The sequence below is a fragment of the Ranitomeya imitator genome, chromosome 6 (genome assembly GCF_032444005.1).
Source record: "Ranitomeya imitator isolate aRanImi1 chromosome 6, aRanImi1.pri, whole genome shotgun sequence".
Taxonomy (NCBI): Eukaryota; Metazoa; Chordata; class Amphibia; order Anura; family Dendrobatidae; genus Ranitomeya; species Ranitomeya imitator.
Genome location: NC_091287.1, coordinates 482,000,145 through 482,027,741, shown reverse-complemented (window position 1 = coordinate 482,027,741; position 27,597 = coordinate 482,000,145). Strand labels below are relative to the sequence as shown.

General features: G+C 42.8%; 1 protein-coding gene across 1 annotated transcript in view; it reads left to right on the top strand.

Annotated features, from left to right (window-relative positions):
* The window catches only part of CALB1 (calbindin 1), a 105,256-nt gene that overhangs the window by 66,577 nt on the left and 11,082 nt on the right, over positions 1-27,597 (top strand). The window contains exons 6-8 of the mRNA XM_069731589.1: positions 10,376-10,453; positions 20,480-20,535; positions 27,276-27,315. Of these exons, the coding sequence (XP_069587690.1) occupies positions 10,376-10,453; positions 20,480-20,535; positions 27,276-27,315 (174 nt within the window). The remainder of the gene's footprint in view (positions 1-10,375; positions 10,454-20,479; positions 20,536-27,275; positions 27,316-27,597) is intronic.

The window sequence follows — 27,597 nt, the reverse complement described above, 5'->3', positions numbered from 1 at the left end:
GTGGACATGCCTACTGGTCCATGCATCTGTTGTCAGGTGCACTTTTCTACTATTAGATAGCCTGAGAGCATGGACAATGCGGATTTTTACATGATGGTGGAGGGCTAGGATGGCTTTTCTCGCAAAAGAAGTGACGACTGTGTAGCTCTTACCGTGGTACAGCGTAGTCCATCTGGTCTTTAAAATTATAATATAAAGGAAAAAGTTGGTTGTATGCACTTTAAAATAGGTTCCAGGGGTACACGGGCGGCAGTGTCCAGGTCGCTGGAGGACTAGTGGAAAGAAGGGACCGCAGACAGGCTTCGAAGGCCTAACATAATAAAATTGGGCTGTAGGCACTTTTAAATTGCTTCAAGGGGTACACGGGCAGCAGTGGTCTGGTCAGTGTAGGAGTAGTAGAAAGAAGGGACCGCAGACAGGCTTCGAAGGCCTAACATAAAAAAAATTGGGCTGTAGGCACTTTAAAATTGGTTCCAGGGGTACACGGGCAGCAGTGGTCTGGTCATTGGAGGACTAGTGGAAAGAAGGGACCGCAGACAGGCTTCGAAGGCCTAACATAATAAAATTGGGCTGTAGGCACTTTAAAATTGGTTCCAGGGGTACACGGGCAGCAGGGGTCTGGTCAGTGGAGAACTAGTGGAAGGAGGGACCGCAGACAGGCTTCGAAGGCCTAACATAAAAAAATTGGGCTGTAGGCAATTTAAAATTGGTTCCAGGGGTACACGGGCAGCAGTGGTCTGGTCAGTGTAGGAGTAGTGGAAAGAAGGGACCGCAGACAGGCTTCTAAGGCCTAACATAACAAAAATTGGGCTGTAGGCACTTTAAAATTGGTTCCAGGGGTACACGGGCAGCAGTAGAATGGTCAGTGGAGGACTAGTGGAAGGAGGGACCGCAGACAGGCTTCTAAGGCCTAACATAAAAAAAATTGGGCTGTAGGCAATTTAAAATTGGTTCCAGGGGTACACGGGCAGCAGTAGAATGGTCAGTGGAGGCCTAGTGGAAGGAGGGACCGCAGACAGGCTTCTAAGGCCTAACATAAAAAAAATTGGGCTGTAGGCAATTTAAAATTGGTTCCAGGGGTACACGGGCAGCAGTGGTCTGGTCAGTGGAGGCCTAGTGGAAGGAGGGACCGCAGACAGGCTTCTAAGGCCTAACATAACAAAAATGTCAATACAATGGTATTGTCAGTGCCAGGCTTTTAAGGATGTCAGCTCATAGACTAAACATTGGTGGAGCTGTGAGAGATAATTTTGCAAGTGGTAGAGCACTGTTTGAGCTGGGGGGGGGAACTCTCTTGTGGCCGGCGGGACAGGCCCAGGGCCCCTCATGTTACAACATTGTGTCTGACGTTGGGTGCGCACCACCACCGCCAGAGACACTTTATTGTACTTTGAGGGACCCAGTGTCAGTGCCGTCGACCAAAAGCGGGCACACCCACCTCTTCAGACAAACAGCACTCTCACGGGTGCTGGCGCCAAGTGGCGATACCACGGCCCCGTGTGGGGAGTTTGGCCATTTAGTGAGGTGTAAACATGTCGTATGCTGGACAATCAGGTGCTGCAAATTACGAGATTGGAAAAGGCATTCAGAATAGTCCACAGGCAAGAATTTTTCATAGGAAAGCTAGGTGTCGACCGGGCAAGGTGGGGCAAAAGATTTCGAAATCCAGTTGTTGTTCATTTTAATGAAGGTTAGATCATCTACATTTTGGGTAGCCAGACGAGTCCTTTTTTCGGTTAATATTGAACCTGCAGCACTGAATACTCTTTCGGATAGGACACTAGCTGCCGGGCAAGCAAGCTCCTGCAATGCATATTCTGCCAATTCTGGCCAGGTGTCTAATTTGGATGCCCAGTAATCAAATGGGAATGACGGTTGAGGGAGAACGTCGATAAGGGATGAAAAATAGTTAGTAACCATACTGGACAAATGTTGTCTCCTGTCACTTTGGATTGATGCTGCAGTACCTGTCCTGTCTGCGGTCATAGCAAAATCACTCCACAACCTGGTCAGAAAACCCCTCTGTCCAATGCCACTTCTGATTTCTGCCCCTCTAACACCTCTGGTCTGCTGCCCCCTGCAGCTCGTGTGAGAACGATCACGCGCGCTGTGTGCTGGGAATGCCAGAAGCAAACGGTCAACAAGAGTTGATTGTTTGGTTGCTAATATTAGTTCCAAGTTCTCATGTGGCATTATATTTTGCAATTTGCCTTTATAGCGAGGATCAAGGAGGCAGGCCAACCAGTAATCGTCATCGTTCATCATTTTAGTAATGCGTGTGTCCCTTTTGAGGATACGTAAGGCATAATCCGCCATGTGGGCCAAAGTTCCAGTTGTCAAATCTGCGGTTGTGCTTGGTTGAGGGGCAGTTTCAGGCGCCACGCCACCAATTTCCAGTGGCCTCGGAAAAGCTTCCTCATTAAAAATATAATCATCCCCATCATCCTCCTCGTCCTCCTCCTCCTCGTCTTCGCCCGCTACCTCGTCCTGTACACTGCCCTGGCCAGACAATGGCTGACTGTCATCAAGGCTTTCCTCTTCCTCTGCTGCAGACGCCTGATCCTTTATGTGCGTCAAACTTTGCATCAGCAGACGCATTAGGGGGATGCTCATGCTTATTATGGCGTTTTCTGCACTAACCAGCCGTGTGCATTCCTCAAAACACTGAAGGACTTGACACATGTCTTGTATCTTCGACCACTGCACACCTGACAACTCCATGTCTGCCATCCTACTGCCTGCCCGTGTATGTGTATCCTCCCACAAAAACATAACAGCCCGCCTCTGTTCGCACAGTCTCTGAAGCATGTGCAGTGTTGAGTTCCACCTTGTTGCAACGTCTATGATTAGGCGATGCTGGGGAAGGTTCAAAGAACGCTGATAGGTCTGCATACGGCTGGAGTGTACGGGCGAACGGCGGATATGTGAGCAAAGTCCACGCACTTTGAGGAGCAGGACGGATAACCCCAGATAACTTTTCAGGAAGCACTGCACCACCAGGTTTAAGGTGTGAGCCAGGCAAGGAATGTGTTTCATTTAGGAAAGGGAGATGGCAGCCATGAAATTCCTTCCGTTATCACTCACTACCTTGCCTGGCTCAAGATCTACAGTGCCCAGCCACGACTGCGTTTGTTTCTGCAAGAACTCGGACAGAACTTCCGCGGTGTGTCTGTTGTCGCCCAAACACTTCATAGCCAATACAGCCTGCTGACGTTTGCCAGTAGCTGCCCCATAATGGGAGACCTGATGTGCAACAGTGGCAGCTGTGGATGGAGTGGTTGTGCGACTGCGGTCTGTGGATGAGCTCTTGCTTCTGCAGGAGGACGAGGAAGAGGAGGAGGGGGTGCGAACGGCTACAGCCAACTGTTTCCTAGACCGTGGGCTAGGCAGAACTGTCCCAAAATTGCTGTCCCCTGTGGACCCTGCATCCACCACATTCACCCAGTGTGCCGTGATGGACATGTAACGTCCCTGGCCATGCCTACTGGTCCATGCATCTGTTGTCAGGTGCACCTTTGTGCTCACAGATTGCCTGAGTGCATGGACGATGCGCTCTTTAACATGCTGGTGGAGGGCTGGGACGGCTTTTCTGGAAAAGAAGTGTCGACTGGGTAGCTCGTAGCGTGGTACAGCATAGTCCATCAGGGCTTTGAAAGCTTCGCTTTCAACTAACTGGTAGGGCATTATCTCTAACGAGATTAGTCTAGCTATGTGGGCGTTCAAACCCTGTGTACGCGGATGCGAGGCTAAGTACTTCCTTTTTCTAACCATAGTCTCATATAGGGTGAGCTGGACTGGAGAGCTGGAGATCGTGGAACTAGCGGGGGTGTCGGTGGATATGGCAGACTGAGAGACGGTGGGAGATGGTATTGTTGCCGCCGGTGCACTAGATGCAGTGTTTCCTACTACGAAACTGGTGATTCCCTGACCCTGACTGCTTTGGCCTGGCAAAGAAACCTGCACAGATACTGCAGGTGGTGCAGAAAATGGTGGCCCTACACTGCCGGAAGGGATGTTGCGTTGCTTACTAGCTTCATTGGCCGAGGGTGCTACAACCTTAAGGGACGTTTGGTAGTTAGTCCAGGCTTGCAAATGCATGGTGGTTAAATGTCTATGCATGCAACTTGTATTGAGACTTTTCAGATTCTGCCCTCTGCTTAAGGTAGTTGAACATTTTTGACAGATGACTTTGCGCTGATCAATTGGATGTTGTTTAAAAAAATGCCAGACTGCACTCTTTCGAGCATCGGATCCCTTTTCAGGCATTGCAGACTGAGCTTTAACCGGATGGCCTCGCTGTCCTCCAACAGGTTTTGGCTTTGCCATGCGTTTTGTCCCATCTACGGGCCCGGCAGATGGAACCTGTTGCGATGTTGATGCCTGCTGCGGCCCCTCCTCCTCCGCTTCAGAACTACTGCCGCCTGCACCCTGTTCTCCCAATGGCTGCCAATCAGGGTCAACAACTGGGTCATCTATAACCTCCTCTTCTAGCTCGTGCGCAACTCCGTCTGTGTCACCGTGTAAGTCGGTGGTAGAGCGTTCGTGACGGGGCAACATAGTCTCATCAGGGTCTGATTCTGGATCAGTACCCTGCGAGGGCAATGTTGTGGTCTGAGTCAAAGGACCAGCATAGTAGTCTGGCTGTGGCTGTGCATCAGTGCACTCCATGTCAGATTCAACTTGTAATGGGCATGGCCTGTTAACTGCTTCACTTTCTAATCCAGGGACGGTATGTGTAAAGAGCTCCATGGAGTAACCCGTTGTGTCGCCTGCTGCATTCTTCTCTGTTGTTGTTTTTGCTGAAGAGGACAAGGAAGTGACTTGTCCCTGACCGTGAACATCCACTAACGACGCGCTGCTTTTACATTTACCAGTTTCAAAAGAGGAGGCAAAAGAGCTAGAGGCTGAGTCAGCAAGATAAGCCAAAACTTGCTCTTGCTGCTCCGGCTTTAAAAGCGGTTTTCCTACTCTCAGAAAAGGGAGCGTTCGAGGCCTTGTGTTGCCAGACGACGAACCTGGCTCCACAGCTCCAGACTTAGGTGCAATATTTTTTTTCCCACGACCACCTGAGAGGCCTGGATGTCTTCCTGGAGCAGAACAATATTGTATCATACAATTAGGTTCTGTAGAAGGACGTAGATCTGGGGATTTATTATGATGGAATATAGGCTGAACTGGATGGACAAATGTCTTTTTTCGGCCTTACTAACTATGTTACTATGTTACTATGTCACCTGATGCTCCACCACTACCACTACCCTCATTACCAGCTGACAATGAACGCCCCCGGCCACGACCTCTTCCACCAGACTTCCTCATTGTTTTAAAAACGTAACCAAACTAACGGTATTTGTTGCTGTCAAACAACTTACACGGTGAGCTATAACTTCAGTATGATTTAGATACCCCTTTACAGGTGGGTGAGACCGCAAGGAAAATCAGGCACAATGTTACACACTCTGTTTTTGGTGGCACCAAATGAGAGAGATGCCACACACGCAGGACTGTCACTGAAGCACAAATGTAAATATTAATCTCCCACTGTTTTTTTTAATTTTTTCAGGGAGAATTTAGAACCCCCCCAAAAAAAAAAAGATTTTTTTTAAGAAGAATTTAGAAAACGAATAAAAAAAAGTGATGTTTTCAGAGAGAATTTAGAAACCAAATAAAAAAAAAAAAATAGGCTTTCTATGGCCCACTATCTGAGAGAGAGAGATGGCACGCTCAGGAATGGCACACAAGCCGAAAGGCCAATATTAATCTCCCACTGTTTTTTTTTTCAGGGGAAATTTATAAACCCAATAAAAAATAAATAAATAGGCTTTCTATGGCCCACTATTTGAGAGAGAGATGGCACGCTTAGGACTGGCACACAAGCCCAAAGGCCAATATTAATCTCCCACTGTTTTTTTTTTTTAGGGAGAATTTATAAAACCAAAAAAAATGAAATAAATAGGCTTTCTATGGCCCACTATTTGAGAGAGAGATGGCACGCTTAGGACTGGCACACAAACCCAAAGGCCAATATTAATCTCCCACTGTTTTTTTTTTTCAGGGAGAATTTATAAAACCAAAAAAAAAAAAAAATAAATAGGCTTTCTATGGCCCACTATTTGAGAGAGAGATGGCACGCTTAGGACTGGCACACAAGCCCAAAGGCCAATATTAATCTCCCACTGTTTTTTTTTTTCAGGGAGAATTTATAAAACCAAAAAAAAAAAAATAAATAGGCTTTCTATGGCCCACTATTTGTGAGAGAGATGGCACGCTTAGGACTGGCACACAAGCCCAAAGGCCAATATTAATCTCCCACTGTTTTTTTTTTTCAGGGAGAATTTATAAAACCAAAAAAAATAAATAAATAGGCTTTCTATGGCCCACTATTTGTGAGAGAGATGGCACGCTTAGGACTGGCACACAAGCCCAAAGGCCAATATTAATCTCCCACTGTTTTTTTTTTTTCAGGGGAAATTTATAAACCCAATAAAAAAAATAAATAGGCTATCTATGGCCCACTATTTGTGAGAGAGATGGCACGCTTAGGACTGGCACACAAGCCCAAAGGCCAATATTAATCTCCCACTGTTTTTTTTTTTCAGGGGAAATTTATAAACCCAATAAAAAAAAAAATAGGCTTTTTATGGCCCACTATTTGTGAGAGAGATGGCACGCTTAGGACTGGCACACAAGCCCAAAGGCCAATATTAATCTCCCACTGTTTTTTTTTTTTTTCAGGGGAAATTTATAAACCCAATAAAATAAAAATAAATAGGCTTTCTATGGCCCACTAATTGTGAGAGAGATGGCACGCTTAGGACTGGCACACAAGCCCAAAGGCCAATATTAATCTCCCACTGTTTTTTTTTTCAGGGAGAATTTATAAAACAAACAAAAAAATAAATAAATAGGCTTTCTATGGCACACTATTTGTGAGAGAGATGGCATGCTTAGAACTGGCACACAAGCCCAAAGGCCAATATTAATCTCCCACTGTTTTTTTTTTTCAGGGAGAATTTATAAAACCAAAAAAAAATAAATAAATAGGCTTTCTATGGCACACTATTTGTGAGAGAGATGGCACACTTAGGACTGGCACACAAGCCCAAAGGCCAATATTAATCTCCCACTGTTTTTTTTTTTTTCAGGGGAAATTTATAAACCCAATAAAATAAAAATAAATAGGCTTTCTATGGCCCACTAATTGTGAGAGAGATGGCACGCTTAGGACTGGCACACAAGCCCAAAGGCCAATATTAATCTCCCACTGTTTTTTTTTTTTCAGGGAGAATTTATAAAACAAACAAAAAAATAAATAAATAGGCTTTCTATGGCACACTATTTGTGAGAGAGATGGCATGCTTAGAACTGGCACACAAGCCCAAAGGCCAATATTAATCTCCCACTGTTTTTTTTTTTTCAGGGAGAATTTATAAAACCAAAAAAAAAAATAAATAGGCTTTTTATGGCCCACTATTTGTGAGAGAGATGGCACGCTTAGGACTGGCACACAAGCCCAAAGGCCAATATTAATCTCCCACTGTTTTTTTTTTCAGGGAGAATTTATAAAACCAAAAAAAATAAATAAATAGGCTTTCTATGGCCCACTATTTGTGAGAGAGATGGCACGCTTAGGACTGGCACACAAGCCCAAAGGCCAATATTAATCTCCCACTGTTTTTTTTTTTTCAGGGGAAATTTATAAACCCAATAAAAAAAATAAATAGGCTATCTATGGCCCACTATTTGTGAGAGAGATGGCACGCTTAGGACTGGCACACAAACCCAAAGGCCAATATTAATCTCCCACTGTTTTTTTTTTTTCAGGGGAAATTTATAAATCCAATAAAAAAAAATAAATAGGCTTTTTATGGCCCACTATTTGTGAGAGAGATGGCACGCTTAGGACTGGCACACAAGCCCAAAGGCCAATATTAATCTCCCACTGTTTTTTTTTTTTCAGGGAGAATTTATAAAACCAAAAAAAAATAAATAAATAGGCTTTCTATGGCACACTATTTGTGAGAGAGATGGCACGCTTAGGACTGGCACACAAGCCCAAAGGCCAATATTAATCTCCCACTGTTTTTTTTTTTCAGGGAGAATTTATAAAACCAAAAAAAATAAATAAATAGGCTTTCTATGGCCCACTATTTGTGAGAGAGATGGCACGCTTAGGACTGGCACACAAGCCCAAAGGCCAATATTAATCTCCCACTGTTTTTTTTTTTTCAGGGGAAATTTATAAACACAATAAAAAATAAATAAATAGGCTTTCTATGGCCCACTATTTGTGAGAGAGATGGCACGCTTAGGACTGGCACACAAGCCGAAAGGCCAATATTAATCTCCCACTGTTTGTTTTTTTTTCAGGGAGAATTTATAAAACCCCAAAAAAAAAACAGAAAAAAAAAATTAGGCTGTCTATGGCACACTATTTGAGATGGCACACACAGGGATGGCACTCGAGCAGAAATGCCAATCTTAATCTCCCACAGCTTTTTTTTTTAGGGAGAATTAAAAAAAAAAAAAAAAAAAAAAAAAAAACAGGGACTGTCCTACAATTAGGCCATGTTCACACGTTGCGGATTTTGCTGCGGATTTTTCCGCAGCGGTTTTGGAAAATCCGCAGTGCAAAATCACTGCGGTTTTCACTGCAGATTTTCACTCGGTTTCTTCTGCGGATTCCTCTGCGGGTTTTCAACTGCACTTTCCTATTGGTGCAGGTTGAAAACCGCTGCGGAATCCGCAGAAAGAAGTGACATGATACTTCTTTTTTTCCGCAGCGTTTCCGCGCGGCTTTTTTTGTGAAATTCAGGATCATGTGCACTGCGGTTTTTGTTTTCCATAGGTTAACATTGTACTGTACACCGCATGGAAAACTGCTGCGGATCCGCAGCGTCAAATCCGCTGCGGATCCGCAGCGAAAACCGCAACGTGTGAACATACCCTTACTATCTCCCTGCAGTAATCCCAGCCAGGTATGGCAGGCAGCAATAAGGAGTGGACTGCTGCACAAATTAAATAAAAAGTGTGGACAAACAAACAAGATAGCTGTGCAGAAAGGAAGGAACAACAGGATTTGTGCTTTGAAAAAAGCAGTTGGTTTGCACAGCGGCGTACAGACAGCAATGCAGCTATCAGGGAGCCTTCTAGGGCAGCCCAATGAGCTACAGCGCTGAGGAAAAAAAATGTAGCTTCCACTGTCCCTGCACACCGAAGGTGGTGTTGGACAGTGGAAATCGCTACAGCACAAGCGGTTTTGTGGTTAATGGACCCTGCCTAACGCTATCCCTGCTTCTGACAAAGCGGCAGCAACCTCTCCCTATGCTCAGATCAGCAGCAGTAACATGGCGGTCGGCGGGAACTCCCCTTTATAGCCCCTGTGAAGCCGCAGACAGCAAGCCAATCACTGCAATGCCCTTCTCTAAGATGGTGGGGACCAGGACCTATGTCATCACGCTGCCCACACTCTGCGTCCACCTTCATTGGCTGAGAAATGGCGCTTTTCGCGTAATTGAAACGCGACTTTGGCGCAAAAGTCGCGTACTGCATGGCCGACCCCGCACAGGGGTCGGGTCGGGTTTCATGAAACCCGACTTTGCCAAAAGTCGGCGACTTTTGAAAATGAACGACCCGTTTCGCTCAACCATACGTGTCTGTAAATTGAGATTCTGGTTTGGCTTTTATCCTAAGTCATGTGGCAAGGCTTGTTAAATGGTCAATAATGACTATTAGGATTCTTTACTTCCAATAGGTGGCACTAGAGGTCAAGTCCTTTGCCTATGGACTGTGCCACTCTTGTCCATAGGCCGTTTCTGGTATTACAGCTCAACTGTATTCATCTGAATGGACATGAGCTGCAATACCACCCACAGATTATGGACTTCATTCGAAACCAGGATTCAAAAATAGTATGTGACAACAGTATGTAGATTATGCCAATATGTCAAGCAAAAAATGTTTTATTAATGACTGAGTAATTAAAAGTAATAGAACAAAAAGAGCTCGTGTTCTCATTTGATGTACAGTGCCATTAAATGATATTATTTGCATTCACTCTGAGGGTAAATTGTCCTATATCATATTCAGATTTTCCCTGCAGGTCCCATAGATCTTGTACTGAAGTTGTAGGGTTGGAAATTCAGATATAATATAATCAGACAGATATAATAATTCAAAGACATAGCGCCGAAAACTGCCTGACCAGCAGGGTTCTAGCCAAACTACTGTAATATTTCTTGGGCTTTCGTACTGGCTGGCCTCCAATGCAAAATGTGACCTTACTCACCTGTGGTGAATCAATCAGATGCTTATTTTCTGCTCCTTCATAGATAAAGGTTTATTCCTCTGAAATATGTGTTATTTGTCCCAACAGAGTTTTCTTAAAGACTTGTTAAAGAAGGCAAACAAACCATACGAAGATTCGAAGCTGGAGGAATATACGGAGACTATGGTGAGAATCAACTCAACTCTGTATGTGAACTGCCCCGTCTCCCGTTCTTATGGCCCTAGTGTCAGCACTGATTATTTATTGTCATAGACGGGTCACTGGCACAGGCGATCTGCTGCCTGTACTGCACTCCTCTCACCCCGAACATACACCGGACAATCAGACACTCGCCCCACTGGGTTGGCTCGGCATGTACCACTGTTGGGTTGCTGCTTCTTTGGGAGTCGGTACAGAGTTGACTTTGCAGAGTGAAGACAGACAGGTGGGAAAGAAGTATGTGCAGGGAATTACTCCTTTTCAAGTCAGGAACAGTACATTATCCTTAAAGGGCTTGCACCGTACAAACTATGAAAAAAAATTACAGACAGTGTCGAGCAGAAAAAAGCATACATTTTTGGGCAAACTGTAAATTTACAGACAGTTGTGATTCCAGAGCACACTAGGCACATGTCTCTATAGAGGGCACTGGAAGGCCATGAGCAGAGGTCCTGGTCAACCACTATTGATGAAACATAGTGTGGATTTTTCAAAATGGGAAACATATCGGAAAGTTGAGAGATTAATGACCCATTAAGAAGACTTTTTTGGCCACTGTTAACCCCTTTCTCACCTCAGACAGGATAGTACGTCCGAGATCAGATCCCCTGCCACATGTGCCCAAAATAGCGGCGGGTGGAATCATGATTCACCTGCCGCTATTAACTAGTTAAATGCTGCTGTCAAACTCTGACAGTGGCATTTAACTAGTGCTTCCGGCCATCGGGCTGACCCCATCACGTGATCGGGGGTCAGCGATGCGTCGGCATGACAACCAGAGGTTCTACTACATAGGAGCGATCTGAGCTTCGCTCCTATGTAGCAGAGGCGATCGAGTTGTCCCATGGAGGCTATTGAAGCATGGCAAAAGTAAAAAAAAAAATGTTTTAAAAAATATGAAAAAAAATATAAAAGTTTAAATCACCCCCCTTTCGCCCCATTCAAAATAAAACAATAAAAAAAATCAAACATACAGATATTTGGTATCTCCGTGTTCAGAATCGCCCGATCTATCAATGAAAAAAAAGGATTAACGACCAGAATTACGTTTTTTTGGTCACCATGACATTGCATTAAAATACAATAACGGGCGATCAAAACAACGTATCTGCATCAAAATGGTATCATTAAAAATGTCAGCTCGGCACGCAAAAAATAAGCCCTCACCTCACCCCAGATCATGAAAAATGGAGACGCTACGGGTATCGGAAATTGGCACAATTTTTTGATTTTTTTAGCAAAGTTTGAAATTTTTTTTACCATTAAGATAAAAAATAACCCAGACATGTTTGGTGTCTATGAACTTGTAATGACCTGGAGAATCATAATATCAGGTCAGTTTTAGCATTTAGTGAACCTAGCAAAAAAGCCAAACAAAAAAACAGTGTGGGATTGCACTTTTTTGCACCGCACTTGGAATTTTTTTCCCGTTTTCTAGTACATGGCATGCAAAAACCAATGATGTTGTTTAAAAGTACAACTCGTTCTGCAAAAAATAAGCCCTCACATGGCCATACTGACAGAAAAATAAAAAAAGTTATGGCTCTGGGAAGGAGGGGAGCGAAAAACAAAAAACCCAGGTCATGAAGGGGTTAAAGAAGGCATGATTGTGCTATAGGGTAAAGGGTGTGAAATCTGGACTTGTGAGTACATCTACTTTTTTCCAAAGGAAATCACAAATGATCAGATTTAGAGAAAAGGAGGAGGCTTTCAGCAATTCTTATGCTTGAAGCCATTTCATCTCAATTCAAAACTCTATCTTTACTGTCAAAAAATCTTTCAATGCCCGGCAATATGTCTAAAAAAAAAATTAAAAAGATTCCTTTATTTCACATTATTAAAAGCATGAAAAAATGAAAGAATCCTAGAGATTGAAAAGATTCTTTGAAAGTTTCCTGTTTTTCTGCCATGGAGTTTTTTATGTGCACCGTCTACAATATGAAGTGTGCTGTCTTTAATCTTAGTGGGTGAGCTAGGCTGACTTTTTCTATTTTATTGGTTCTGTCTTTATTCTGGTATACTAGTTTATAAATTCCCTCTTCTTTAATCATGAGAGTAATACCAGTGGAACACATGGTAAAATATTTCACTTCCATTGCAGCATTTTACTTATTTAATTGTTGTGATGCCAACCAGGGCAGAGATTAGTCTCGATCGAGGTCATACAAGAATTGGATCAGTGAGGACTTGGCAGAGAAGCTACAGATATTTTCTGCGCTGCTTTAACCCTGCTGTTGTCTTCGGTCAAAAACGACCGACCTTGAACTTCAATATTCTTTAAAATATTCAAGATGCGGCTCTGAAACCCGTGGCCGACCGACCCATCCTCATTTAAGTCAATCAACCACAAGTTTCAGAACCGCATTTTGAACACCCCAAAAAATACCAAAGTTCAAAATCGGTCTCCCCAGACCGAAGACAACAGCAGGGTTAAAGTTTAAAAAAAGAATACGTAATAAAAATAATGAAAGGGAACCTGTCGTGTCCAGAAATGTTTTTTAGCTGAAGATATTGTGATGATTTGCAGGTAAATAGTGTTGAAATCATGTCTGGTTGGATTACTCGAGCAGCAGCTACAGAGAGAAAATTAAGCTATATTCTCCCTGTAGCTGCTCACTTCCAGTCATCAGGGCGGTGTAGGCAGCGGTTACAGTTACCACTCACTATGCTCATTGTTTGACAGCTTGCTCTGTAGTATGTGTGCAGCGTGTGTGTGCAGAGCAGGCTATCAATGAAATGGTTGTTGATTGTTTAGCCGCATTCACTTTGTAGTGAGCGGTGCCTGTAACAGCTCACAGCACCGCCCTAATGACTGGAAGTGAGCAGCTGCAGGGAGAATATGATTTATTTTCCTCCCTGTAGCCGCTGATCCAATAAGCTTGTCAAAAGGGATTTAAGCTTTATGTACCTGCAGATTACCACTATATATGCAGCTTTATAGGGTTTCTGCACATGATAGGTTCCCTTTTAAATATCCAGATAATTTAATGATTGACTTTTGACATTTGTTAGAAGGGTTCATTAACAATGAGCTAATCACATTGTGGCTGCCCTTGTGATAGCGAGAGAGATGCCCTCTGCAACCACTTGTTCCTTTCTATTGTAGAATATCTGACAGTGGTTTTCTAAACCAAAGGTAAAAGACAATGAATATTGACAAGTCACATTTCAGACACCATACATAACCACAAAGCAGGAGTGTCAGCCTTGTCTGCACACACACTGATCAGAATGGGCGGGGAAATCAGGACTCTCACTGTCCGTCTTAGGAGTCCTGACAAGATTCACTTCTTTATTCAGAAGTTCTGCATCAGACCATAAACTATATATCAAATTTATCAAGCAGATCAGCTCTTTTCACCTTTATCAAATCCTTCTCTCAGTTTTCTGACAGCTTTGCCTTCTGCTGACACTACACTTTAGTATAAAGCAGGCAAATACATGAATTGGGGGATCAGCAGTCACCCTAAGGTGTAGCCAGGAGGAAAACAGATTGAATTAACGTTGATGTCTACGGGGTCGCTGTTTGAGGTCTGCTGGTAGATTGGGAACTATTTAACCTAACCACCATTGAGCAACACTAACACTTTTTCAATATTCATTCCTGGTTTCATCCACATCCCAGGAGCAGAACATTTATTTTGGGAACTTAAAATCCTGGTGACAGATTCCCTTTGAGACCTAATCTGAGAGCATCATGATGTTGTGACTGTATCATGTGTCGCTTACGGGGCTGCTTATTGTAGTTTTCAAAAAAATGACTGTTTTATCAGCAGTTGATTATCACTGGAGGACTAGTAAAGCTGCCATGTAGTCCTCCATATTCATGAGTTTTGTATAACCCCACCACTGAAGGGCAGCTTTCTGCCTATGCACAGTGTACACAGAAAGCTGCTAGTCAGTGATGTGGTGGGGGTTATACAGAGATTAGCACTCAATGAACTGGTAGATCTGCAGCAAACAGTGATTATCTCAAAACTGCAGCAAGCAGCTCAGTAAGTGGCACATCACTGGAATAAGGGTCTCTGACCCTGTCTAACACTGCTCTCAGATGATGTAGCAAAAACCTGATGACAGATTCCCTTTAAGCAAGAACCCTGTGAAAACCTCGAGAAGAGGGATAAGACTAAAGAGGCCAGTTTAAAACATGAACATTTCCTGATTTATACTACAAGTCCCCTATGAACAGTATATAACAAGAAAAAAAATCACTCTCATCCAGGCCATCATTTTAAAGATTTCCCAGGACCATTGTTCAAAGCTCATTATTAACCCATAATTCAGTGTATTTCATTCTGCTTCATTACCATCTCATTTCGAGGTTTCCTGAGTCCTTGTGGTTGTGTTTCCTGCTCTCAGTGGTATCTTCACACTAGACACAAAATACAGGGCATAGCTACTATAAAAATATAGTATTATGAAGGACATGACCAGTAGAATTCACTGTGTTAGTCTGATTGATCCGGATGGTGTAAATGGTAGATATAAGTGGGTAGATTAGACACTTGTCTCTAGGTTTTGAGTGACTGCACAATAAGTAGCTATACCGTCGTAGATACAATCCAAAATGTAAAGTAGAAACAGAAATAAAAAAAAAACTTGATATGAGAAACCAAACTCAGCTTTGCTGCCCTTGACCAATTCTTAGCGGCACGCCGAAGCTAAAAGATAAAGAATATACTTGCGGGTCCTCGTAGACTGCTAGGGAAGAACTAACAACAAAATGGCACAAATGTCCGTAAAATGAAATGTGACTTCGAAATCTATGATAAAGGTGGATACATGTTATTGGGTCAGGGTTTTTGGTAGCTGTACATGTATCTTGATAAAGTGATAGGTAACAGCCATAATGCATTGCTTTTAATCAGATGTGATCAAATGATCAAAGTTCTTGATTCCGTGACATGTCACATTTCTATAGAAGTTTGCACCATAAAAGTGCCAATTGTTCTCTGCTAAAAGTCTTCCAGACCCAGCCAATTCCTCCTATATCCTTTAGCTTTGGTGAGTCGCAGCATACAAGGGAAAGAAGTACACGCCCCCAGTGAAAACTGTCTGATAACGCCCACTTGGATTTAAAGGGGTTGGGGTACAAGTCTGCAGTCACTCTATGTGAGGATTCTCCAGTGTCGGCACCGGGAACGGCGGGCGCTTTAGCGCAAGTATGTGATTTGCATACTTGCCGATTAAACGTGTAGAAACTGAAGTTTAATCAACTATATATTGAAGTTGATATTAATGAAGTTGCTTGGTGCACCCTCAGCGTGGCCAATAGGCTCAGTTTACCGTTCCGTCCACTTGTGCTACATGTTTTACTAATCAGTCCTCACCTTACAAGCGATGGCGGTCACATTCCCCCCCAGTGCAGCCCCTCATTGCATCTACAAGCCCCGTGGTTATCCACGGTTAGTGTTGGTGTGATAAAGGTCTATAATGACCGAAACGTTACCTATAGTATATGCACCATCTATGGACCACTGAATTAAAACCAGTTTCTTTACCTTATCTACTTTTGAATGCCGAATTCACCTTATTACTTGACTTTGACTGATCGGGATTCTACCGGAGCACCTCCAAGTTCCTAGGAGAACCATATTCTTTTATTAGTCACTACAGACTTTGATATCCCTCTCTGAAAGGCGCGCTGCTGCGATTAAGTGTCCTAATTCTTAATAACTAAAATGCATATAATTTGAATAGAAAGGTTTCATCCGAGAATCTGCCGGCCTGTGAGCAATCAGGTCAGAAGCTCCATTTCTAGCATAATCAGTATTTGGATCTGCCGGAGACCTAGTTTCTGGCACTTATTAGTTTTTATTATTGCAATAAATTTCATTAGAAATGTTCCGACTTATTTACATGTGAAAAAAAATCTAATTCCAGTATCAAGGTGTTGAGTCTGTCTCGGTAAGATGATCGTTCTCCTGCACGATACACTCAGTCCCATTCCAACTGTTGTAATACTGAGGCGCGTTATCAGCTACTTAGCAGCCAGACGTGCTCCTTGCATAAACATGAGCAGTCTGTGGCTGGAGAATACAATGGAGCTTTCCTGCAAGGTGGCTCCCGTCTCTTTCATTTATTGATATTCTGAAGTTTTCATTTTAAGTGCTATTCAGAAGTGGTTCATCCTCTCCGGTGGCAAGTGATGCGCGTTCAAAAGCGTGCCTCTTCAAAGTCGCTGTCTGTCGAAATCCAGCCAAGTGCAGACGGGTTCGCCATGATTCTTTTCACATTGAAATCATGATGTGATGTTACTGAGCTGTATGAGTTCGGGCGTCAGTTAATACCACCTGAAATGATAAAGAGAAAACAACCTGAGAAGAAGAATACTGCATCTTTGTTCTTTTGGAAGTTTCCTTTGCTACAATGAAGAGGTGCAATTCACTATCAGGGCTCAACCAGACGATCATATATATATGGACACGTGCTTGACCAATGTACACTGACCATTGCAGACTGACCAATGCAGACTGACCAATGTACACTGACCAATGCACACTGACCGAAGCATCCTGACCAATGTACACTGACCAATGCACACTGACCGAAGCAACCTGACCAATGTACACTGACCAATGCACACTGACCCATGCAGACTGACCAATGCATACTGACCAAAGCAACTTGACCAATGCACACTGACCAATGCAGACTGACCAATGTACACTGGCCGATGCACACTGACCAACGACACTGACCAAAGCAACCTGACCAATGCACACTGACCGAAGCAACCTGACCAATTTACACTGACCAATCCACACTGACCAATGCACACTGACCAAAGCAACCTGACCAATGCACACTGACCAATCCACACTGACCAATGCACACTGACCAAAGCAACCTGACCAATGCACACTGACCGGAGCAACCTGACCAATGTACACTGACCAATGCACACTGACCAATGCACACTGACCGAAGCAACCTGACCAATGCACACTGATCAAAGCAACCTGACCAATGCACACTAAATAAAGCAACCTGACCAATGTACACTGACCAATGTACACTGACCAATGCACTCTGACCAATGCACACTGACCAATGCACACTGAGCAATGCACACTGACCAATGTAATTTAAAAGGGCTGTTCAGTTTACAATTTTTTCACACGGGCCCAAAAAAATTGCAGCATGGACAATTTTCTTCTGTACAGTATATCGGATGGGACACACCAATTCATGTCTATGGGGGCGCAAAAAGAATTGAATCCTATAGAGAACATCCGTATTGCATACGATTCTTAAGGATACATTGCCATTAGTAACCAAGGAAACTGTAATTGATTGGGTGCATTTTAAACTCTTGATGTATAAATGCGGATGCCACATGGGCATAAAATATGGACACATGAATAACAGATAAAAATTGTCCTAGTTTTATGGATGAAAATTGAACTATTGTTCATGCCTTATGGCATGTTCACACAAATATTTTTTGGTCTTTGTTCTGTCCATGGACGTAACGGTCTGCACACGGGCCAATTGTGACTTGAGTGTAATAGTATGCAGGTACTGAGTATGTCACCACGGAACAAACAGACCAACAGTTGAGGGGTTTAATAACAGGAATCAGGTTCTCCTCTCAGCGAGGAAGCAATGGAAAATAACTAGCAATAAAACTGCAAAAATATGGGAGTCAAACAGTGTAACAGAAGTAAGCAAGATTTCTTGAGAAAAGAACACTTATCAGTCTGATGAGGACTTGCTTGAAGGGTCGTCTTCTCCAACGTAACAGCAGCACTTGTCGTCCCTCTGTTGTCCGTGGGCTGAGTAGTCTCTAGGAGCCCGCTGCCTGGGGTTTCGGGAGTTAATGTGATATGCACAGGCTCTGAGTCTTTAGCTTTTACAGCACAGCCTATCCTGGGAAAACGATGGTCAGTCTATTGTTAAGTCTCTCACCAGGAATCAGGGGCTCTGCACTGATACCGTGGGTACCGGGGTCACAGTCTCTGTACTGATACCGCGGGTACCAGGGGGTCGCAGTCTCTGCACGGGCCAATGTCTCTACACAGGTCTCAAAGTGCCCCTCTCCAGTCACAGCAGAGTCCGCCTTCATGTACTCACAAGATGCAATCTTTCTGGGCAATCTCCCTGTATTTGTCCTCTGACCGGGAGCTCTCTCTCTCCCGGAGCGCAGCTGCACCCTGCTCTGACCGCTGCTCACGCTGCTCTGTTCCTTGCACGCGCGCGTGCCTGTCCTGCTCCCTGCCCGGCTTCCTTCCTGTCCCAGTCTCTAAGTCTGCCCCCTGGGGAACCTGTAGCACAGCTCAATGGTTCCAGGCACAGAGCCGAGAAGGTAACCGCCCCCAGACTCTTCTTGTGCTTCACCTCCTTACATGTGCACATGGGAATTTGTGCACACAGACTGCATGGAAAAAAATCGTAACAACAACTTGCACAGAGCTGTACACAGAGACAGTCACTTCCATAACCTACAGAGGTGACCAGTCCAATAAAGTCAGGGCTCGTCTAAACTTAGCTTGGACTTTTAGCAGTGCCCTGGATAAAATGTTCATCTGTTTTTGGTCCATGTGTGTGTTTTCTTCCATCCATTTGTCATTCTTTTTACTTTTACGAAGAAAAGAAATAATGGAGGTTCCCCAAGCTTGTCCACTCCAAGCAACCGGTTAGCGAAAACCAGGCAGCAAGTGGATGAGACACAAATGGCTAACATGAGCTGGGGTTTTTTAGCACACCCACTCACTTGGACAAGTGAGTTTGGGCCCTTAATTTGATGTACAGCCTATATACTGAAGATCAAAACTGTGCATTTGCCAGCTTTGTAAGGCCTTATTCACATGTCAGTTTTTTCACACACAAAAAAAGTTTCATCAGTGATTTTCATCAGTTTCACCAGATTTTCATCCAAGTTTCATCACAGTTTGGTCAGAGTTTAATCAGCTTTTCACTGATGGAAAAAGTCAGTGAAAAATGGACAACACATGGATGGCATGCAAGTGTTATGTGATTTTTTTCATGGACCAGTAGACTTGCATTGCCGATTTTGAGCCACTATTTCAATCAATATCGGTCATGTCTCTGCTATTTTGCATGGACCACTCAGTCGAAGGGAAAAAACGGGCATGTGAACTACCCCATAGAGTGTTATAGGTAGAAGTGTTATCCGTGAAATACAAAGATAGTACTCGTCTGAGAAAAACTGACATCTGAATGAGGTCTAATGGAGAAGCTTCAATGATCCTTATGGGCTCCACAAAAGTTAAAGCGGTTTTCCAAGACTTAATCCTTTTTTTACGACGGGCCTAAGAACTAACAGGCAGGTAGTTAGCTACTGGTCTACCTGGTGCTCACTCAGATCAGTCATGGACCGCTCCTGCTGGCGATTCTGCTGCTCACTCCAGAGTGATATCTTAATATAAAGAGATAAGCAACTGCTACTGAACAGTTTCTAAATAACTAAACAATGGCAAGTATGAATTATTTTAATCATTACCTCATCATATGAAGACAAATAAAAGTTACATTTTAATGTCCCGAGAGAGGAGTAATATTCAGTCGGGCTCTGCCCTTCAAGTTTTTGCATATAAATTGGAAAAACACCAACTATCGACATATTGTGACCTGCATATTCTGCTTGGATCAGGGAAACTCAAATTATGGGCCTCCTGATTCTCCTCTGACAATGTCATCATAGGAGAGAAGGATCTGGCCTGTCGTATGGGGAGATCGGGGTAGATACTGTAGCTGACAGCTGAACACTCATTTGGTTGACAGCTATCTCATGTAATGGTCTCCTTTCCACCCGTAGAATTGATTGGTCCAGCTTACCCTAAAAAAGTTCTGTAGGTGGAACTGGGGTTCATCAGATTGCAGCCTTTGAGTTTCTTAGAGTTGGATTTCGTAAAAATAATTGGACAGATTCACTTATTAAATTCCAAGGTCTATAAACCCTTTTGTTATATTACATGTCAAATATTGTAAAAGAAAATTGTTCCAACGCAATTTTTGTTTCATTTGCAGCTTAAAATGTTTGATTCAAATAATGATGGGAAGCTGGGACTTACAGAAATGGCCAGGTAAGTGGTCAATCCATTGCACGTATCGCTGCACTAATATAAATGGTGAGGATGAAATGGATTTTGTACCACGTGGAAAGATCATCTTATGCTCCCACTAGTTAGTACTAGCGAGCTTACAAACTGATGCCACTATGATCAATTTTTGATCAGAATAATTTGACCATCCTTCTAGAATGTGGAGAAAATGGTTGTGTAACCCTACACTTGGGCTTTTTTTTCCCGTTTAGACCTGCATCGAAATACTCTGGCAATGGCAGAATCACTTTTTGTGGCTCCAACAATTGTCTGGGGCACATAGAACACCAGCCCGGTCCATTCCACACCTCTGCCTTTAAAGGGCGGCCTGTGGGCAGGTTTTTCCTAGGTTTCTCTGGCTTAGAGCAGGAAGCAAGGGCCTGCCCACAGTCCCACCCCGGATCATGGGCATATTATTAACTGAAAGCTTCTAACACTGATTACACAAGAACCACAAGACGGACCTCTTCACCTCAGGTATCATTTTAATCAGTGTAACAGCATCAACATGACAATGCCTGTAGTTTACTTAGCAAAATCCTGCTGACAGGTTCGCTTTAAGTGCAAAGCGTTGAATCCTGTGCTACAGGCATCCGCATGAGATAAACTGCGTTTATAGAAACAGATCTGGAATACAAGGAAATCTTTTTTTGACCTTGTTAGAGCTATTTATGCTGTCAACATAATACCCCGTTAAAACCATTGAAATGCTAATCCCAGCAAGTGAGGAAGTAGAAATCTTTACTAGATATCACTATGGATTAAACAAGCCTCCCTAGTGATTATCTACAGAAATGGATGACTTTTGAGGGCAGTGACAAACATCCCTGATGACTTAATATAACGTCTTTACTCCTGTACCTCGCTCTGGGTGGCAGGTTATAGTGAGGTCATGAAGGGGGTTAAGAACTGGCCGAAGGGTGAAGCTAAGGGAAGAAATGTACTTATGATGGGTATTAGCTGAGGTTATGGTCAGGAAAATCTGCTAGTATTTAAGCAATTACATGTCCGGCAATATTAGCAGAAAGCATTTCCTGCTGGGCAGTCTGCTGTAAACATCAATTTATAATCTTTTACATTAAGTTGTAGACCAAACCTATCAACTGGAGCAGATAATTCATGTTATAACCCACAGAGTAATTTGGAAATGATGTGCTGGTCATACAGTCCACAAATGTAGAGTTATATTGAAGAGGTTTTCTGTAATGAGAAATAGACTATCTAGTAAGGTTTTTTTGTTATCTTACATAACCTAAGAAAACCAAAATGAACAAATACCCTGTAGTAAGTAAATAGTAATAGTAGATGTAAATAACATAGGGCACTTGGTTAACATTATTTTGATTAAAAAACAGCATCAAAGCCATCCCATCACGACAAGGTGTACCCAATCAGGACGGTACCCAACTCTTGTAGTTCAATTTTTTTGGTTTTGGTTTAGTTTTTTGTACTTTGTACAAATGAGGGCATGTCTCCCTTTTTTGGGCCGTTCATTTTGTTTACATAGCTTTCCCCGGGCAGGTGTTGGAACATAAATCGAAATAATTCGGCACTTGAATGGGGGTTTGTGGTGAAATCAGATGAAAAATAAATTATGTGGTCCAAACTGTGTGTACAGTATGTGACGTTTCGTTCATATATAGACTTTTGTCGAACATCCACACTGATGATCCTGAGCAGAGGTGTATCTAGCTCTTCCTGCACCCGGGGCAAAGGATCAGTTTGGCGCTCCCCTCAGATTTCTGCTCCCTATAATGTCCTCAGATTTCTGCCCCCTATAATGTCCTCAGATTTCTGCCCCCATAATGTCCTGATTTCTGCCCCCATCCCCTCCCTTCCCGGGTGCAGTTGCATGCGGTGGAGAAATCTGAGGAACACAGTAGTATACAGCACTGCTCACATAGTAGTATGCAGCACAGCCCGCTTAGTAGTATATAGCACAGCCCGCATAGTAATATACAGCATCGCCCACACAGTAGTATACAGCACCACCCACACAGTAGTAAACAGCACTGCCCACATAGCAGTATACAGCACTGTCCACATAGTAGTATACAGCACAGCCCACACAGTAGTATACAGCACAGCCCATATAGCAGTATACAGCACAGCCCACATAGCAGTATACAGCACAGCCCACATAGTAGTATACAGCACTGCCCACTTAGTAGTATACAGCACAGCCCACAGAGTAGTATACAGCACTGCCCACATAGAAGTATGCAGCACTGCCCACATAGTAGTATACAGCACAGCCCACACAGTAGTATAGAGCACAGCCCACATAGTAGTATACAGCACAGCCCACACAGTAGTATACAGCACAGCCCACACAGTAGTATACAGCACAGCCCACACAGTAGTATAGAGCACAGCCCACACAGTAGTATACAGCACTTCCTACATAGTAATATATAGCACAGCCCACACAGTAGTATACAGCACTGCCCACACAGTAGTATAAAGCACAGCCCACACAGTAGTATACAGCACTGCCCACACAGTAGTATATAGCACAGCCCGCATAGTAGTATACAGCACCGCCCACACAGTAGTACACAGCACAGCCGCATCTCTCCTTCTGGCAGTTTGGTGTCTTCAGCTCCAGCCTCCATTACCCAGCCGTCTGGAGCTGGAGCACTTACCACAAACCGTAAGGGTGCCTGTGAAGAGCCGGCGAGTGACGTCAGCAGCATGATCATGTGACCTGATCATGCTGCTGGCGTTTCACTGATGCAGAAGGGCCGGCGGTGGTTAGGGCATAGATCAAGGGTACTAGCGTCTGAAGACGCTAGTACATCCTTGGGAATCGACGCGCAGCACTTTCTCTGAGCCGGCTGTCAATTTGATCTATTTTTACATCTGCTTGCACATAGTGAGGTGAACTACGAGAGATAGGTATGTCACAGTCTGGGTACGCCTTGTCATGGTGGGATGGCTTTTATGCTTTTTTGATCAAAGCAGTATAAACTAAGTGCCCTATGTTATTTACATGTACTATTACTATTTATTAGAGGGTTTTTGCTCATTTTGTTTTTATCTTAGGTTCTGCTTGTTATATGGTCACAGTGTGAGTGCACACCTATGCACTGCACTTATACCAACATATGCTCTGACTCAAAAAAATTTGGATAGTTCTTCTTTTCCTAGTGAGTCATTACCTAGCCACAGTATAGGTCATATATTGCAGTTCCCGGGGTTCCCACAGCTGGGACTTCTACTGGTCCCTAGAATGAGGCTAAGAATTAACTAGTGGTGGTGTGGATCGAATTACAGGACCTGGTCCATCGGCCTCTTCAATGTTCTGTGACCAGTGAATGAGAACCCTAAGTATTGTCTCCTACCTCCTGGCATCCACTGCTCTTCTTTTGATTAGCCAGCCTAACGCTTCATCGTAGTAGCGGTGTGATACACATGTGACATCATGCATGGCCGGCTAATCAAAAGAGTAGCCACGAATGTCGTTAGGAGGCAGTTCTCACCAATGACCATAGATTATTAATGTGACCACTGGATCAGTTGCTGAGAATGGACTTGCACCATCTTTAGAATTAACCGATTAAATGGAGCATAGGCGGTGCATGCGCTTAGCAACTTCACTCATTATCTATGGGACTGCTGGAGATTGTAAGCTCTGCAGACTCTTCATTGTTTTCCTTGATTAGTCTATCTGGACATTGTCTAATTAGCTGCTGGTGTTGCAATGTATGAATTGATCTGACAGCTAGGTGTTTTCAATCCCCTTATTATTTGCATTATTTGTAGGGTTACACTAAAAAAAAATATTTCAGGTATATTATAGCTGAAAGATAATTTACCAGTAGGAGTTCAGACACCAAAGTACTTATATCTGCATGTAGCGCTTTCAAAGACAAGTCCAGCAATTACCTTTACATGGCCAGTGCATTCCTCTGGTACTTAGCAATCAGAGTTTCTATTGATATGCAAATGAGGCTGAAGAGCTAGTGTAGATCTGAATCCTCTGTCACTCCAGCTCTATTTCCTGCTCAGTGCTGCGTCCTCCATGACTGACAACTCCTTTGCCTGAAGTCCCACTGTCAGTCAGGCAAACGGAGGCAGCACTGGATAGGGATTTCAGCATTTCAATAGTTTGTAGGGTAAAATCCTTCTGACAGATTTCCTTAGCTTAATTACCGTTATAGCATTTTATAAACTAATACTCCTCCTGACGAAGGCATTAGCGCCGAAACGCGCGTTGGGGTGGATGGAGCCTGGGTCCCATACTACATTTTGTAAGTTCCTGTAACTTAATTATTATTATAATTCCTTGTGACCCCGTGATTACCACCGGCTCTGCACTAATTTTTAAGTGCCTATTTACATTGCCAGCAAATAATTTATGATTGTATCCTGCCTATTACTTCACCATGTTGCTATATATTTTTTTTACGAGTTCACTTTATTTTTTAGTCACTTTTTTTTTAATTATTACTGTGTTGGTGACATTCTATCTTTATTTATTCAGTTTCACTACCTGCACTGCAATTTATATATTGTTATTGTTGGATATTATGTCCTCTAAGCACTTAAAGTATAGGCCTTTTTTATCACATGGTGCTTTGCAGGTGTATAATTTTTATCTGAGACAGCGCCGTGACATTCCTGTGAATTTTCCCTTTACCTTGTTTTTTAATATTGTAATTTATAAAATAAATCTTATTTTATGTGGATTATATGGTCGGCTCTGGTGCTTTTTCTTTGGTTGTTCAACTGATCTCCGACTATCCAGACCCTTATTCACTGGTCCAGTCTCGCGGGTATCGTTCACTTACTCCGTCACTTTGAGGTATATATATTTTTCACGTGAGCACGTTCTTTTTGCAAATTCTCTTATTTTATAATAAGTCTTGACGTGCTTGAAAAACATGTTTGAGTCCCCACGACAGCGTGTCTCACGGCTGTTCAACACCCGCAACACATGTAGAGATTGCCTGATTGTTAGGTAATCCCTGCATGGGTTTGCGGCTGTCGAACAGTCACAAGACAAGCAGGCGCAGAGACTCGAACACATTTTTTGAAAATGCTGAAGACGCTCGATGGGTCTCAGCAAGTTCCGTGTAAAAGCAGGTGTAACCATTAAAGTGCATGTGCATAAAAACTTGAGCGCAGGTCCACACGGGTTCATGATGGGTAAGTGCATCTTCTTATATAGCACTTATTTTTACTTTTTTTCATTTTATACATTTTCATTTTTACTTCATTACTTGTGCTTTGCATCAAGTTTCAATTATTAAGTGTGGTGTACTACGGTCTTGCTTTATGTTTCCAAGTTTTTATGCACATGCACTTTAATGGTTACACCTGCTTTTTACAAGGAGCATGCTGAGACTCTCTTACACTTATATGGTGATAATGACACACTACTCTGCCTATACTACACATTCCATGTATATAGGACTTACACCATCCACGCCCAGTATTTTTTAGTGTGACACTGTGCTACCAACACCTGTGTTATTGTAATTCTGAAGACTCTCATCATTTTTTTAACCCTGTCTGTTATTCGTTTGCCTGTTCGTGTAACATTTTGCATTAATAAAATATGATATATTTGTACATATATGGACTGGTACTCCATGTATCTTGTAGGATTAAATAATATATCATTATCTAAAATTAAAAGGTGAATAGAGTTGTTTGGTGGAAGATTGAAGATTTTAATCGTTTATACAGAGTTGTAAGGACAGACAAAATTTACCTTTATTGATATAATTAAAAAAAAAGGTTTTGGTACCTTGTTACTTGAAAAAAGATTGATTGTTCTCAGTGAGAGAAACAAATTTACGGTAATAATCTTATAGTTCTGATACCTTTTAATGACTAACAAATATAAGATCAGTGATGTTACAAAGCGAGCTTTCCAGATTACTTAGGTCTCTTCATCAGGCATGGTATAACAAAGTATCTGAAGAAACACAAATATATACATAAAAAGAACAGAGACATGGCGTAATAAATGGACATTTAAAAAAAAAAATTACTGAGCTATTTTACTTATGGAAGAGCTGGAGCCCGAAGGAGTAATAACTGAAATACTGAGTGTCTACGGGATGGCTGGGGTACTTTATAGTGGTCATTAGGATAAGAAGAGTTGGAAAAAATATTATATAGTTGGGATAAGACCTCCTAGGGTACATGAGGGTATCCACATATAGTAAAGAGAAAGCCAGCTCACCTAGTACTTGAAGTCCAGCTTGCACGGAACCAAGTGGATCCACACCAGATAATATACTCAAGGAAAAAAAAATTGTTGTTCCAGCGTCTGGCAAAATAGTTCTTTCTTTATTTTAAGTCCATTAACAATCTACAAAAATTATCATGGTTGCATAGACAGGGCAAGTGAGCAAGATGCGTTTTGAAAGCTCACTTGCGTTCTATATCACAGCTTGATATGATATTATGTCACGCAATCCCTGTGGCTAATTAGAGACCACTTCACCCCCGTTCTTTGGTCAGAACACTCTTCGTACTTCCTGACATAACAATGTCACCCAATTTCTGAGAGAATCAGTGCCGACACCCCTGGAACAGCACAGGCTCGGGATGGAGTATAAAGTATAAGTGTTATTATTATTTTACTGGGGGGGGAAACATAGGGGTTGTCCGAGTAGTGGACAACCCCTTTATTCTGAGTACATTCCTTTTCTGTATTATCCCAAGAATGTAATTACTAATATTAAAAACTTTTTTTTGTTCCTAAGATTGCTGCCAATCCAAGAAAACTTTCTTCTAAAATTTCAGGTATGAGTTCAGTTCATAAAAATCTTACCAGTTTCAGCTCTAATCCGATATGAGAATTCTCCTTCTCATCGATATCTATATTTACAAGAATTTTCTTTTTGCTCCTTTTAGCCCCTAAATTGCCAGTACCATAAAGACCTCCCTTTAATGCAAGACTCACCTGCCCCGATGCAATTCACAATGACCCCTATGGCTCCCAGGATGGCACTGGGTTTGTTCTATTAGTAGTGGCTGTCAATATAACACGGGATGTTTGGGAAATTCCAGCCACGTAGTATATAC